At 35.9% G+C, this 17024-nt stretch overlaps 1 protein-coding gene across 5 annotated transcripts in view; it reads right to left on the reverse strand.

Moving 5' to 3' along the window:
* CUL2 (cullin 2) overlaps positions 1 to 17024 on the reverse strand; it is a 71770-nt gene that overhangs the window by 14508 nt on the left and 40238 nt on the right. For all 5 annotated transcript variants that reach the window (XM_027560043.1, XM_027560038.1, XM_027560041.1 and 2 more), the window contains 10 exons: positions 15073 to 15169; positions 14866 to 14976; positions 13217 to 13379; positions 8611 to 8735; positions 6611 to 6718; positions 3363 to 3422; positions 2555 to 2683; positions 2372 to 2458; positions 1249 to 1401; positions 673 to 750 (listed from right to left, as the gene is read on the reverse strand). In XM_027560043.1, coding sequence (XP_027415844.1) covers positions 673 to 750; positions 1249 to 1401; positions 2372 to 2458; positions 2555 to 2683; positions 3363 to 3422; positions 6611 to 6718; positions 8611 to 8735; positions 13217 to 13379; positions 14866 to 14976; positions 15073 to 15169 — 1111 coding nt within the window. The remainder of the gene's footprint in view (positions 1 to 672; positions 751 to 1248; positions 1402 to 2371; positions 2459 to 2554; positions 2684 to 3362; positions 3423 to 6610; positions 6719 to 8610; positions 8736 to 13216; positions 13380 to 14865; positions 14977 to 15072; positions 15170 to 17024) is intronic.

The following is a 17024-nucleotide window of genomic DNA, read 5'->3' on the forward strand; positions in this document are numbered from 1 at the left end:
AGAAATCAATCTGTTGTCTATAAGCCACCTAAGCTGCAGTATTTTGTTACAGCAGCCTTATGGAATGACTAAGCCATATGGTACATGAATTATAGCTCAACAGCTGCCGACAATGGAGTCTCCACAGTCTCTGAAAACGCTCCAGGTTAGAATTCTCAGGTTTCTATTCAGTCACATTTTAAGACCATGTTTACTTATATTTTCCATCTTCAATACATTTTTTTTCCTAGAATATTTCCCATTTGCTATATATTTACACAAATTATAGCCCAGAAACAAAAATAACCATTATAAAGGATAAATGAATTATAAAAACGGCTCCACATTCAAGCGAAAAATTAGAAGAGGACTGCTTTCAGTCCTGGATTCTAAAACTTTCTTCTAACATCAACATTGTTGTAATTTAGAATTACTCATGACAGATAATCGATTTACTAAGAGTGAGAGACACGTTCTGACAAAGAACCGACACCACCAAGTTGTTTTAGTTTAGCGTTAACTAGAAACTATTATCATTTACGTTCTTCCTACAAGGCAGAATAATCATAACTTGTGACTATGTTTTTACATCACATGAGCCCTTAAGACTTTGAAGAAATATTTAAAGTGATATAACATGAAGACAATTATTAAAATTCCTTTGGTCTTCCAATATATCTTCTGTCCACTTACCATCTGTACACTTTTTTCCAATTCCTGGGGAATTGCAAATGTAGATGAAGGAGCCTGAGTAAGAGGCCATGCACCAGCCTAAAAGGAGAAGAGTAAAACTGTTAAATAGATACACCTCTCACTTGAAAGTGAATGTTTATAAAATGATGCAAGTAACTACAATGGGAATCCCTGGTAACTCAGCAGTAAAGAATCTGCCTGCAATGCAAGAGACTTGAGTTTGATCCCTGGGTCGGAAAGATCCCCGGGAGAAGACATGCCAACTCACTCCAGTATTCCTGCCTGGGAAACCCCTTGGACATTGGCAGACTACAGTCCATGGGATCTTTAGAGCTGGTCACGACACACCAACTAACACCACCACCACAAGCAACTAAAACAACCTTTTCTCCTCCCTTCAAATGCTGATAAAACCCATCAGCATGACTATCAGGGCACAGTTCATTCCATATCAACGTAACATGTAACTTCAGAAGCTATAACCCTCTGACTGAAAGAAAGGCAATCAGGCATCCATCTATTAATCAGTCCTCTGTATCAGAAATGATTAGTAAATGTCCACAATAAAACACCTACCTGTAGAACATATATTTGAAAACTAATTCCCAAATCTATTACTGTGTCCTGATTTTTGATAAAATTGTTGAACTTATTGTTGAGATCTGCACTGACACTCATATCTGTATACATCCGATGTAGCTTGCTGGTAAATTCATAACCACAGGCTTGCTGTAGAAGAAAGTTTTAAAGATTTAAAAACAAAAATAATAAACCATACTGATTATTAAGAATGTGCTACTGCTATGTGTCTGGTCAAAGATCCGGCCTGTACACTCACACCGAAGGCCTACGTTATTCATCACGCAAAACAGCGATTCTAAATATTTCAAAAATTCCTTTCTTTTTTTTTTTAACGTCGATTAAATGAGTGAATGAAAACAAGTATTCATGAAATAAATTTCCATTTAAAACAGCAACTTTTCTATAAATCTGTATGTCATTTCAACACTAAAAACTGCTTCATTACTGTAAGATACCTTAGAAGGTTTACAGATAGTACTGAATACACATGAAAGGTAACTGGGAATATTTGAGCCAGTGTTAATGTTATAAGGAGGACACTGAGGCAGATTTTTAATACTATCAGCTGAATAATGAAGAAATCTATTTCTTTGAAATTATTCCAAACTCTGTGATCATCAGGTCAAAAAATCTGGATCTCTAATCTTGGGATATAAAAAGCTTTGTTAACATTATCTTTAAAAATTAAAAGTTATTTTTGGTATCTTTGAAAAGGACTGCATATTCAATGTGTGCTATACAGGAAAACTATCAACTATTGAATAACTCAGAATAAATATGAATCAGCAACTGCTTATCTCATCATTGTGTAAACTAAAATCACATAAAAGTGAACTGAAATTCAAATGCCCTCCACAAAACCTGTACTTAAAGGAATATTTTAGGTATGCTTGTTTCTAAGTAATACAAATCATACCTTGTAGATGATTCTATATCAACATATAGAGACTCTGTCCTTTAATACAGCATTTGCATGTGCGAACATGAAACTACACTTTACATTTAACCAGTCAACTGCTAATGAATTATTTCCTGTTATTACTCATACTGTGAAAATGACCATCTCTGTGTGCTAGTGAAATAACTTCTAAGACATCATATCAAAGTCCTACAGTACCTTTAATTTATTGATCATGGCTTCTTCGGAATCCATAGACATAGATAACCCATGAATTAAACGCTTCGCCAACATTCTTGCGTAGAACTACATTAAAAAAGGTTAAAAGATTATTTCCGTTCTGATTTAAAGTTCAAAGATTAATCAAAGCTGACACATAAAACTTTCAGACTCAAAAATTACCTTTTGAAAAACATCTTTATCATCGATATATTTGAAGACAGTGATAAAGCTCGTGAGCTTGTCCTCTACTTCATTCTCTGTCATCCCCTTTGCTGATTTCTTCAGCAAGTTGTCACAGTACTTAGCGAGCTCAAATAGAAATCAACAGTAACTCTTACAAAGGGTCCTTCTCAAAGGAGGCACCATGGTAACAATGCAAAATAGGATCATGGGTTTTTGTCATCCTCAAGCTTATGTTTTCAAATTATGCACTAAAACTTAAAATACATGTCAATGGGTGAATTTTTAAAAAAAAACTATAAACAAGTAAAATCTAATCAACACTGAATGATCCGATGGAGCACTGATATAAGTAACTAGGTTTTGATGCAACACTTAGGTGAGTTTTGAGCAGCAATGTCATTGACATTAAAAAATACTTATTAAAAATCGTACAACAACCTTATAAGCAAGCTTCCTTTAAAGGCTTTCATTTGTCATCAAATTCTCCCTTTAGAGTTGAAGATAAAATTAAGCTTCTATGAAATGCGATACAAATTATTTTAAAGCAGTCATCCTTTCCAACCCAAAGTTTGTAAGATGGAATATTTTCTCCTTCAATTATTTTTTAAGAAAAGGCTACAGAGATGACCTACTGCATCCCTTATACAAATGCCAAATTATATACAATGTTGATCAGTTTCTATTTTTAATAATTTCATTAATTTTTTAAAAAACTGCTACCAAAAAAAATCTGACATTCATCTCAGCTTGCATTCTCTAATGACAATTTTTCATAAGATTACATTTATGCAACCATCAAACTTACCAATTCAGGTGCTTTGCAAACAGACTTGGGTTCTCTGTAATTTACAACTGATGTAAGGGCCTAAATGGAAGACAGAACAGGAATTAGTCGCCAGCAATAGGGTAAAAGACCTTTTAGAACTAACACCCAAAAAAGATGTCCTTTTCATTATAGGGGACAGGAATGCAAAAGTAAGAAGTCAAGAAAACACCTAGGGAACAGGCAAATTTGGCCATGGAGTACAGAATGAAGCAGGGCAAAAGCTAATGCAGTTTTGCCAAGAGAACGTACTGGTCATAGCAAACACCTTCTTCCAACAACACAAGAGAAGACTCTACACATGGATATCACCAAATGGCCAATACTGAAATCAGATTGATTATATTCTTTGCAGCCAAAGATGGAGAAGCTCTATACAGTCAGCAAAAGCAAGACCAGAAGCTGACTGTGGCTCAGATCATGAACTCCTTATTGCCAAATTCAGACTAAAATTAAAGAAAAGTGGGGAAAACCAATAGACAATTCAGGCATGACCTAAATCAAATCCCTTATGATTATACAGTGGAAGTGAGAAATAGATTTAAAGGACTAGATCTGATAGAGTGCCTGATGAACTATGGACGGAGGTTCGTGACATTGTATAGGAGACAGGGATCAAGACCATCTTCAAGAAAAAGAAATGAAAAAAAGCAAAATGGCTGTCTGAGGAGGCCTTACAAATAGTTGTGAGAAGAAGAGAAGTGAAAAGAAAAGGAGAAAAGGAAAGGTATACCCATTTGAATGCAGAGTTCCAAAGAATAGCAAGGAGATAAGAAAGCCGACCTCAGAAATCAGTGCAAAGAAACAGAGGAAAACAATAGAATGGGAAAGCCTATAGATCAATCCAAGAAAATCAGAGATACCAAGGGAACATTTCATGCAAAGATGGGCTCAATAAATGACAGAAATGGTATGGACCTAACACAAGCAGAAGATATTAAGAAGAAGTAGAAAGAATACACAGAAGAACTGTACAAAAAAGATCTTCACGACCCAGATAATCACGATGGTGTGATCACTCACCTGGAGCCAGACATCCTGGAATGTGAAGTCAAGTGGGCCTTAGAAAGCATCACTATGAACAAAGCTAGTGGAGGTGATGGAATTCCAGTTGAACTATTTCAAATCCTAAAAGATGATGCTGTGAAAGTGCTGCACTCAATGTGTCAGCAAATTTGGAAAACTCAGCAGTGGCCACAGGACTGGAAAAGGTCAGTTTTCATTCCAATCCCAAAGAAAGATAATGCCAAAGAATGCTCAAACTACCGCACAATTGCACTCATCTCACACGCTAGTAAAGTAATGCTCAAAATTCTCCAAGCCAGGCTTCAGCAATATGTGAACCGTTAACTTTCAGATGTTCAAGCTGGTTTTAGAAAAGGCAGAGGAACCAGAGATCAAATTGCCAACATCCGCTAGATCAACAAAAAAGCAACAGAGCTCTAGAAAAACATCTATTTCTGCTTTATTGATTATGCCAAAGCCTTTGACTCTATGGATCACAATAAACTGTGGAAAATTCTGAAAAAGATGGGAATACCAAACCACCTGACCTGCCTCCTGAGAAATCTGTATGCAGGTCAGGAAGCAACAGTTAAAACTGGAGATGGAACAACAGACTGGTTCCAAATAGGAAAAGGAGTACGCCAAGGCTGTATACTGTCACCCTGCTTATTTAACTTCTATGCAGAGTACATCATGAGAAACACTGGGGTGGAAGAAGCACAAGCTGGAATCAAGATTGCCGGGAGAAATATCAATAACCTCAGATATGCAGATGACACCACCCTTATGGCAGAAAGTGAAGAGGAACGAAAAAGCCTCTTGATGAAAGTGAAAGAGGAGAGTGAAAAAGTTGGCTTAAAGCTCAACATTCAGAAAACGAAGATCATGGCATCTGGTCCCATCACTTCATGACAAATAAATGTGGAAACGGTGGAAACAGTGGCTGACTTTACTTTTTTGGGCTCCAAAATCACTGCAGATGGTGACTGCAGCCATGAAATTAAAAGACGCTTACTCCTTGGAAGGAAAGTTATGACCAACCTAGATAGCATATTAAAAAGCAGAAACATTATTTTGTCAACAAAGGTCCGTCTAGTCAAGGCTATGGTTCTTCCAATAGTCATGTATGGATGTGAGAGTTGGACTGTGAAGAAGGCTGAGCGCCGAAGAATTGATGCTTTTGAACTGTGGTGTTGGAGAAGACTCTTGAGAGTCCCTTGGACTACAAGGAGATCCAGCCAGTCCATCCTAAAGGAGGTAAGTCCTGGGTGTTCATCATAAGGACTGATGTTGAAGCTGAAACGCCAATACTTTGGCCACCTGATGCAAAGAGCTAACTCATTGAAAAGGACCCTGATGCTGCGAAAGATTGAGGACAGGAGGAGAAGGTGACGACAGAGGATGAGATGGTTAGATGGTATCACTGACTCAATGGACATGAGTTTGGGTAAACTCCGGGAGTTGGTGATGGACAGGGAGGCCTGGCGTGCTGTGGTTCATGGGGTCACAAAGAGTCGGACACGGCTGAGTGACTGAACTGAACTGAATAGAGTAAAAATACATTTGGCTTAATATATGCTATAATCGGTATATCCAAAAATTACTACCTGACACAACACATGGCATTTTGGTGGTAGTTTGTTAATATTCTTTTCATATATAATACAGAGTAAACTCCTATCCTTGTATCCCTCGTGACAATTATATAATGATTATATGTATCCTGTTCCTACTGAAAGATGCTCTTTAAAACTTATTTCTAATATCTGAACACTGACAAAATAAAACTATATTTTAAAAAATTTTACAACAAACATGTAAGCAAATTTAAATTCAAGTTTGTAAAATATATTTATTTTTCTTTCAAGTATTTTTCAATATAGCCTAAGTATTATATTCAAAGGAAAAAAGAGCACTAAATAATACTAAAATTATACATGTAATTTTCAGAATGTACTAGTATATTAACAAGTCTCCTTTTACAGAAAAATCATGGGAAATTCAATTCCCATATAATCCAAGCACTCAATTTAATAATTTAGTTATTTACTTAAAAATTATAAGTTACATACTTCCGACTTTCACTATGAAGTTGGTTAAGGTTAAGCTTCATGTACAGATTAGAAATCTCATAATTAGTAGCCCTATTTCTGAAACTACTTAAAGAATAATGATTAAATTAGGAGAATTATATATAGATAAAGATACATGTATTGAAAAGTTACCTTATCCAACGCACTCATAAAGTGCTGATCACCATTCAAAACAGTGTTGATAAGTTGAACAAATTTACCATGTACTTCTAAAACTGACTCCACAAATAGTGTTGGCATCTAAAAGTAAGAAATACAAAACCATATTTTAAGAAGTTCAGGGATAAAACAATTAGGCTTAGTAAAGACTGCTTAAGAGTAAACTTTTCCCCCAGCAAACAATGTTACAAACAACACACATCCTCAAAAAATGTTTTCAGCTGAGACAGTCAAAATCCAAAACTTCAGTGTTGAAATGAGCTGTCACTCAACACCAGAAATGGAGGACTGTGGTTCCTCTTCCAGAAGAACCCATGGAAAACACACTTCTCTCTGGTGCTAGGATTCTGTATCATAAGGGTAACAAGATACAATCCCAGAACTACCAGGCCTATCGATTTCATAGGGGATTACGTAAACAAAAACGGCCTTCAAAGTCACTAACGGCTGAGAGAGGGGAGAGGTTAAAAAGTATTATCTGTGAAAACTGAGACTCTCAAGAGTTTAGCAGCAGCGTTCTCCACATCTCACAGGGAAGAGATACCTAGTAGTGCAAAAGTGAGTTTTCACTATTAATGGAGATGACTATGGAGTTAGACCTAAGACCTCTAAGTCAGCTAACATTTTCTGAGTTTCCTATGAACACCTTCTCTTATACTTGCATCTCCCAGGCCGTGACACTAAACTCTATGCCTCTATGACCAATGTCACTCCATACTCTGAATCTGTAAAACTAACACAAACTAAGAAAACTAATAAATAATACAGGCTATTAGATCTAAACAATATAAACCAACAGTTTGACAAAAACAGAAAAGTTTATGCATTAGTGTGACAGGACATGCATCTAAATCTACGGCTAAGGTCCTGTCAATAAGGTCTATAGGGCTTCCCTGATAGCTCAGTTGGTAAAGAATTCCTCGGCAATGCAGGAGACCCAGGTTCGATTCCTGGGTCGGGAAGATCTGCTGGAGAAGGGATAGGCTATCCACTCCAGTATTCCTGGACTTCCCTTGTGGCTCAGGTGGTAAAAAATCCACCTGCAATGCTGGAGACCTGGGTTTAAGCCTTGGGTTGGGAAGATCCCCTGGAGAAGGGAAAGGCTACCCGCTTCAGTATTCTGGCCTGGAGAATTCCATGGACTGTATAGTCCATGGGGTTGCAAAGGGTCAGACACGAGTGAATGACATCTCTTTTCTTTAAATAAGGTCTATACACAGATCACTCCTCATAGGGGAGCAAATAGCTCTACTTAGGGAAGACAAGTGACATATGATGTCATTTCTACCTCAGTTGTCATCCATTACTAGTAAAACCAAGGAAGGTGATCCAACAAAACTTGACAACAGGAGCATACTTTGATAGGAAAGACACCTTGTTGTAAACTCATTTAAATGGCAGGGAACTCTTAAGACAGATAAGAATTGGGGACATGAGGATCACTGTTGAGTATTTTGGGTAGTAAGCATGTATTTAGGGAAGATAGTTTTAATCCAAATTTGCTTCCTGGGCTATCATACCCAGGACATGTAAAAGGAAACCAAATTGTAAGTTGTTTATATGATCACTGATTAATACCATTACTACTACAATTAGCTAAACACAGATGCTAGTTATATAGAAACACAACTGTTTTGAAATAGCAAACATACTTTTCTGTGAGAAATTAACGAAGAATTGGTAAATGAACACAGTAGTGTAAGAAGTCTCACAAACATACTTTTCTGTGAGAAATTAACGAAGAATTGGTAAATGAACACAGTAGTGTAAGAAGTCTTACTCAACTGATTTCCTAATCACTGATAATTCTAAAACATGTCCAACAAATTCTAGGTTTGAACATTTTAATAAAGATGTCTCGTTTATTAGCATGGTAGGACTTTTCTTTCATGCTTTTAAACAGTAAAGTCAAAAGAAAAACTCCATGATAGTCTGATTAAGAGAAAAATCTTCCCGTTCCTTATGTCACTCACATTTTCCTGAGTAAGATTACTGGTTGCTCTAAGGCCCTCATCATGGATATGATTTTGCAGCTCCTGAATCATATGAGGTAAACCAGTGGACACAGCACGGAGTAAGACATACATATTTGCCATGTCTGAGGGGAGAAAGAAATTTATTACGAAATTTACAAACAGTTTAAAGAATATTTTTAATACAATAGGTAATACATGGTTCGAAATGCAGAATTACAGAAGCATATGCAGACAAGCCCCCCACCCCCGCCTTCTCCTAATCCCCCCGGTACTCCTCCCTTGGGAAAGCAATGCTGTGGCTGTTTAATATCTTCTTAGAGCTGTTTCCTACCCATTCAAGCAATATTCTTCCCTCTGTCCACCTTGTTCAATAAACAATGTAGCGTATTTCATATACTATTTGCGACTGCAGACACATTTTAACTTGAAGATCTTTTCATATGAGTACATAAAGCCTTTCCTCATATTTTACAACTGCTTAACACACCGGAGAAGGCAATGGCAACCCACTCCAGTACTCCTGCCTGGAGAATCCCATGGATGGAGGAGCCTGGTAGGCTATAGTGCATGGGGTCGCTAAGAGTCAGACATGACTAAGCGACTTCACTTTCACTTTTCACTTTCATGCACTGGAGAAGGAAATGGCAACCCACTCCAGTATTCTTGCCTGGAGAATCCCAGGGACAGAGGAGTCTTGGTGGGCTGCCGCCTATGGGGTCACACAGAGTCGGACACGACTGACGCGACTTAGCAGCAGCAACACTCCATTTGACAGCCATACGACAATTATTTAACAACGAATGAGAATTTGGTTGTTTCCAATCTTTTGATATTTACATTGTTACAATTAACAATCCTGCATATGGACAAGAGTATCTATAGTATAAATTTCCAGAAGTGGGGCTGCTGTGCAAAAGCTGTCTTACAGAACGACCTTGTAGACAGAGCCCCCAGCAGCCGGGAGCTCTGTCAACAAATGCTTTGATCTTCACACGGAGAGATGCAAAATTACATCTCAGTGTAGTGGATTTTATTTTAAACTTTTTATTGAAGTATAACATACATATGGAAGAGTATACAATCCCTAAGTGTATAGCTCAATGAATTACCACAAGTGACCCCCCTCCCCAGCCAGGTTCTCACCACCCACAGTAGGAAATGGACACAACCTCCTCCAGGAAGCCCCCTTGCCTTCCCTACTCCTCCTGCTCTTCTACAACGGTAATCACGGTCATGACAACACTATTCAACTACACCACAGATTCGATCTGCCTGTTTGAAACGAAGAACGAGATCATCCAATTCTTTCATGTTTGGTTTCTTTGGTTCAATATAAAAGGTTCATCTGAGTTGTACGCAGCTCTCAGGTGTTCCTTTCCACTCTTCTTTAACATTCCATCGTATATCTGTGTGGCACTTTATTCATTCTACAGCTACAGGACGTCTGCACTGCTTCCAGACTGGGGCTATTACAAACAATGCTGTTGTGAGCATGCTTGCACATATTCTTCTGTGCACGTATGCATGCATTTTGGGTGGGGGCTTTAACACCTAGGAGAGCAATGGCTGGATCCTAAGAGATATGTTTATTCAGTGTTAGTGGCTACTCACTGTCAAGAGTTTCAAGGTGGCTACATCAATTTATACTCTACGTCCGATGTATAACAAGTTCCTATTACTCTATACACTTCCAAACACTTATTGTTTTCAGTCTTTTTCATTTTATATCAAAATGTGATTAACTACTGATACCTTAGTGTGATTTTAATTTGTATTTCTGTTTTAGTGAGATTGAGAGATTTTTTTTTATATGTTTATTGGCCATCTGGATATATATATATATATGTGTGTGTATATATATATATATTCTGCAGTGCTTGTTCAAATGTCCTAATTATTTTATATTTTGGACATAAACCTTTTTCAACAATTGCAAATATATAACCCTATGACTGTCTTTTTTTCAAGTATAACTGACATATATTAGTTTTAAGGATTATAACAAAATGATTTTCAATATTGTTATATACTGCAAAATGATCATTACAGTCGAGTTAACATCTTTCACCATACATATTTATAACTTTTTTTTCCTGTGATGAGAACTTTTAAAATCTATTCTCTTAGCAACTTTCAAATATGTAACACAGTATTATTAACCAGTCACCATGCTACATATTATTATATCCCCATGACTTATTTTCTTTTTTTAGTAACTGGAAGTTACTAAACTTCTTGACTCCCTTCACCCATCCACCTTGACTTCAGCAACCACCGTATCTGTTCTCTGTATCAATGAGCTCACTTGTTTTGCTTTTTAGATTTCATATATAAGTGAGATCTCCCAGTATTTGTCTTTGTCTGACAATTCACTTAGCACAATGCCCTGGAGAGCCTTCCATGTTGTTACAAATTAGCAATACTTCATTTTGTTTACATAGCTGAATGATATCTATGTGTTTGTGTGTTTATTTTCATCCACTCACCTATTGACAGACACTTGTTTCCTTATTTTGGCTCTTGTAAATAATGCTGCAATGAACATTGGGATGCCTCTATCTTTTTTAGCGTTTTTTTTTTTTTCTTTTTCTTTTTCTTTTTGGATAAATACCCAGAGGCAGAATTGCTAAATCACATGAAAGTTTTACTTTTTAATTTCTGAGAAACCTCCGTACTGTTCTTCATTGTGGCTCCACCAATTTTCATTCTCACCAACAGTACATGAGAGCTCCCTTTTCTTTATATCCTTGCCAACATCTGTTATTTCTAGTCTTTTGGATAATGGCCATGCTAACAGGTGCCAGATAGTACCTCACTGTGCTTGGATTTTTATTTCCCTGATGATTAACAATGGTGAGCACCTTTTCATGTACCTGTTGGCCATTTGGAGTTCTTCTTTAGAAAAATGCCTATTCAGGTCTTCTGCTCATTTTTCAATCAATTTTTTTTGCTATTGAGTTGTATGAGTCCTTTATCAGATATGTGATTTTTTCCATTCAGTAAGTCGCTTTTCCATTTTGTTAATGGTTCCCTTTGCTGGGCAGCTTTTTAGTTTGATGCAGAACCCCATGTTTATTTTTGCTTCCCTTGTGGCTCAGCTGGTAAAGAATCCGCCTGCAATGTGGGAGACCTGGGTTTGATCCCTGGGTTGGGAAAATCCCCTGGAGAAGGGAAATGCTCCCCATTCCAGTATTCTGGCCTGGAGAATCCATGGATAGTCCATGGGGTCACAAAGAGTAGAACACAACTGAGCGGCTTTCACTTTCACTTTAGTGTCAGATTCAAAATATCATCACTAAGACAAGTATCAAGAAGCTTATCACCTTTGCTTTCTTCTAGGAGTTTTATAGTTTCAGGTCTTAAGTTACAGTGTTTAATTCATTTTGAGTTAATTTTTGTGTATGGCATTAAGTCAGTCATCCAGTTTTTTCAAAAACATTTATTAAAGACACTGTCCTTTCCACACTGTGTATTCTTGGTTCCTTTGTCCTATGATTGTTATTGTGATGCTCTTTTGATGATCCAATGGTCTTATGGTTTTGTATTGAGTTTAAGCTTTTAATGATAAAGTAATAAACTTGATCATCTTTCCCTGTGGTTAGTGCTTTCTGTGTCTCATTTAAATTATCTTTCTCTACCCCCAAGTCCTGAAGTTATTCTATGCTATCTTCTGGAAGCATTACTGCTTTATACTGAGATCAAAAGCCCAAGGTGAATTGACTGACTCTGTATACAGTGTTTGAAGTAGTGATCAAATTTCACTTCTTTCCCAACTGGTTATCCAATGGACCTGGTACTGTGTGTTCAAAAAACTATCTTTCACCCACTGCTCTGCAGGCTGCCTTGGTCTTAAATGAAGTAAGTATCTTTGTATGCATGAGTTATTTCCTGGCTTTTTATTTTATTCCACTGGTCACTTTGACTACCCTTGTGCCACTTCCTTTTCTTAATTACTGTAATTTTTAGAAGTCATGCTATCATGCAAAGGTTTCTCACTGTGCTCTTCAAAACTGTCTTGACCGTTCAGGCTAACAGTGTAACTTTCAGAGTTTAAAATTAATCTTGGGTTTTGCAAAGCTTGCCCTGGATCTATCAATGCTGCTTTCAACGATGTTCAGCTTTCTGTGTGAGTCTGGCACACATCTTGTTAGATTTATTCCCTATTATTGAAAAATTCTCATTGCTTTTTTCGAAAAAAATTCCATTTTTTCACTGCTTATTGTTAACATCTCGTATCTTTACTTTGTATTTCTATTTTGACTGAGCATCTTCAAATATTTAAAATCTACTTTTATTTCCCTTTCATGTTCTTTGTTTTTTCTCCTTCTAGAAATTCTTAATGTATTAAAGAAATTAGTCCCTGTGGTTTTTTAAAATGTGCAAACACACTTTCCCAGTTTTTCTTTTGACTTTAGAAAATAGTTTGAAAATATATTTTTCCAAACAGTCTTTTAAAATAGATAATAATCTGTAAAAAGGCATATTGAAAAACGTATCAACATACTACTTAAATATGTTTGAAGCCTAAGGAGGCTTGGAAGATGATATAAAAAGTGGGTTTATAATTTCACTCCTATTCCTATTGATGTTTGGTATCACTTACCATTTTTTTTTTCTTGTCGGATGATATTATGACATTCTGCGTGTAAGAACTGTAAGTGGTCTGCTACCATTCGTTGTTGACATTCGTGAATCACTTTAGTATATGAACTTGGATGTAAGTATTTTCGACACCGAATTTCTTCATCTTTTAATCTACCTAGAACCTTTAGAAATATATTCTTACAGTCATGAACTACTATGTGAAAACACCTGAAATATCAGTCAGCAACTTACATGGCAAATTAACAAATAGAATTATTTATATAATTCTATTCACAATTCAAAGTTCCATTCCATAAATCATTTCAAAATCTTATTTAAGCTACACTTCAGCACTGCCTTACATTAATTGCATTTACAATGTTGCACAACTGTCTATTCCCAAAACTTTTTCATTATACCCAACAGAAGCTCAGAAACCATTACGCTATACCTCCCTGTTCTACCCTCCCAAAAACTTTTGATCTACTTTCTGCCTCTCTGACTTTGTCTATTCTAGACATTTTGTATAAGTTAAACCCTAAGATATTTGTTCTTTTGTGTCTGGCTTCTTCAATTCAGCATAATGTCTTCAAAGTTAATCCATGCTGCAGCTTGTGTCAGAACTTTATTGCTTTCTAAGTCTGAATAATAGTTCATTGTATGTACATACATTTTGCCTGTCTTTTCAACTCTTGAAAGACATTTGAGCTGTTTTCAGTGTTTGCCAACAGCCTGTTTTTGAGAGTCAGATATAATGATGAGAGTTTATACATCACTGATACTCTGTGTGTACCTTTCAAGACTGGATCTAGAACCTTGAGTAAGAGTCTAAGATGTAAAAAGGGCTAAAAGCTAAGACCCACTGACTTAGTGTAACTTGCACTTAATGGAGGAAAATGTCCCAGATAACTTACTCAAGGTCCTGGAGCTAATCACTGACAAAGCAAAAGAGAATTATTCAACTCCTGGACCTGGGTTTGTGGAACAGACACCAGTGTATCATATCAGTAAGTACTGATATTTCCTGATCTATGTCCTATGGAGGCTTCACTACAGCTTTTCCACTTCAAACTTTTCTTAAAGGTGAACAAACTAACAAAAATCATCTGATAATAAAATGCCTGAGATCCAGCACTGTGGAAGAAAAAAACTAGTTAAAATGTCTGATATATCTGATGACTGAATTTATCATCTGATTATTCTTTGACTAAGAAAATATATATAGCCATTTTAAATATGGTTATCAATGTGCTGGTTTAATGATTAAAATTTCTCATGCAAGTTTTTCTTAGTCTCCACAAACTTAACAGACCAAAAGACCAAGTATCTAGAATTATTATATTTTTACTATTTTTTTTCCTTGTATTTTACAGGAAGAAAGAGTACTTAGCCTATTCTCTTATTACTAAGCATAAAATATAGCTTATTATTTTGTCAAGAATATGATATATATTAATTTTAGATTAATCAGGATTATCAGAAAGCACTGACCACAATGAAAACTGGAACAGCACTTTTTCTCATGGAAAATGTCAAGCAAGAACAATGACTGATCAAGAAAAACAGAACCTTTTCCACCAAAAGAAAATATTAACTAAGATAACTAATATTAAATAAGCCACACCTGATATATAATAGATGACAATAGTTAACATAATGCTTTCCTACCTTTTCCATATACTGTGAGCAGTTTGATTCTTGTAATAAATTTGAAGCTTCTTGTTTGTAATACTCTCCTGTTTCAGTCAGAAAGGGAGACTCAAAGATTTCCTGATAAAACTAAATAAATCAATTAAATCATATTTTAAAAATAAGAACAAACAACCTAAGAAATTAAAGGTCTAATAATTTATGTTTTAAAGGAAGCTTTGTTACCTTTAAAGGGAATTTTTTCTTATACTGTTCAACATGAACAAAGGAGTTAATAACCCCGTGGATTACTTTCTGGTTTGGGTCTTCTCCACCACGATCACTAAAACAAGGTAAAACAAAAAACATTCTTGAGAATACAAGTATCCATGGAAATATACCAAAGTATGCCAAAATATGGCTGCTTATTCTATTGGTCTGATCACTTTATTTATGAAGTATTTTAAAGGTCAATGCATGCACGATACTTAAAATGCAATTTTTAATACTGCAGCTGAATTAATATTTATGACAGTTAATGTACCCATTAGATGCCATTTCAATAAACAACAGAAAAGCTTAATTGTAAAATTAAAAGATACTATGTTGATACTAAGATAATTCTTCAATTTTAATAGAGTAAATGAACCCATTGTGAACCCATTCAATGAACCCAATGAACCCATAGTTTTTTAGCTATGAACCCATCAATTTAAGACTTGCAATACCAGTGGTTAAGAATATTTGAATTTCACTCACCACAAACTCTGTTACTAGAGGATTTGGTCTGAGAATCCAGTTTTTAAACCATCACAAGTATGCCTACAGTAATCTGACGGGACTCATTCCTCAAAAGTACACTCAATACAGTATTTTGCTCATTGAAATGACTAATAGCTATTGTTCTCTAAGATATCTGCTAGAGCCACTGAGTTGCTTTCATCTAACCACAAAGGTAATTCTCTACTTAGAATTTACTGAGATATGCTTTAATATTTCTATATTCTTTTACAGCTACAAAGGGATCTAAAATCATCTCAATTATTGAGATGTGACTCAATATTTCTCGGTTATTGAGATAGTGACACAATTATGTGACTTTTGATAAGCTCCTCCTCAGTCAAGGGCACTACTGGGATGCAAGTCTTAATCACAATAAGAAATGTAGGTGATTTTTTTATTTTTCTAATTATAGACATAGGAAAAAAAAAAAAGAGGTTTGCCTAAAGCCACAGTAACACAGCCTGGCTCTATGCCGGAAGGTTCTGAATCCAGTAATAATGCCTAAATCAAACCATTATCCAGTCAAAGGTTTACCTTTCTATTGGTAACCTTCCACCTTACTTTTAAATATTTTCTTTCTTTGAATGAATAATTATTTTACAAAAAAAGCAACAGAAAAGTATACTATCATCATTTCTAGTAGAATCATCTGGGTTTTACACTGGGATAGAAAGACTTTCGAACATTTAGGAAAATTACTGAGGCAATAACCTTTGCTTTAAGTTAGTGTTCTTCCCTGTCTCCACCTCCCTCTAAGCCTCTTTCCTTCTTCCTTTAATAATCTGGATATTGTGGAAAAAGTTTTTTGTGATTGAATTAATATGGCTACAGTCTTCTGACAGTCACAAAATCTTGGTTACAAAGTCTACATTTTGTTATCACTAATAAGAGCAATAAATACATACAAGGTAACACTAGGTGAGCTCATATCTTCTGCTCACCTTCCCTCTTAAGCCCAAATTAAATCTGGTGAAAAAATGATATGATTTATCAATTTGGAGCACATAGCTCTTTGCCTTCTAACTCTGGGACAAAGTGAGAAATATCTAAATCAGGTTACCTAAAGTTATTTTCATGACCAAATTCTACTGTCCCTGCTCAGCACCCAGAAAACACCCACTCCTACTCCTGCCCTTTGTTTCTGACACCAAAAGGCCCAGAGAAGCAGGAATCTGGTAAGGTACTGCCTAGAAAGTATATCAATATTCCCAGTGCTTAATGACTAAGTTGTCTTCTACTGTAAGAATAACATCTGAACTCAGAAACACTTAGGCATAATTATTCAATCTTTAAGATCACCACATACTTTTATAACTGCACAAAATGTACAACAAAATCATTATAGTTTATTTCTATTAAGTTGACAGATAATGAAAATAAACTGAAATGATGCTAATAAGGTAGTACTATATAAA

This window comes from Bos indicus x Bos taurus, chromosome 13 (assembly GCF_003369695.1).
Source record: "Bos indicus x Bos taurus breed Angus x Brahman F1 hybrid chromosome 13, Bos_hybrid_MaternalHap_v2.0, whole genome shotgun sequence".
NCBI classification, from domain to species: domain Eukaryota; kingdom Metazoa; phylum Chordata; class Mammalia; order Artiodactyla; family Bovidae; genus Bos; species Bos indicus x Bos taurus.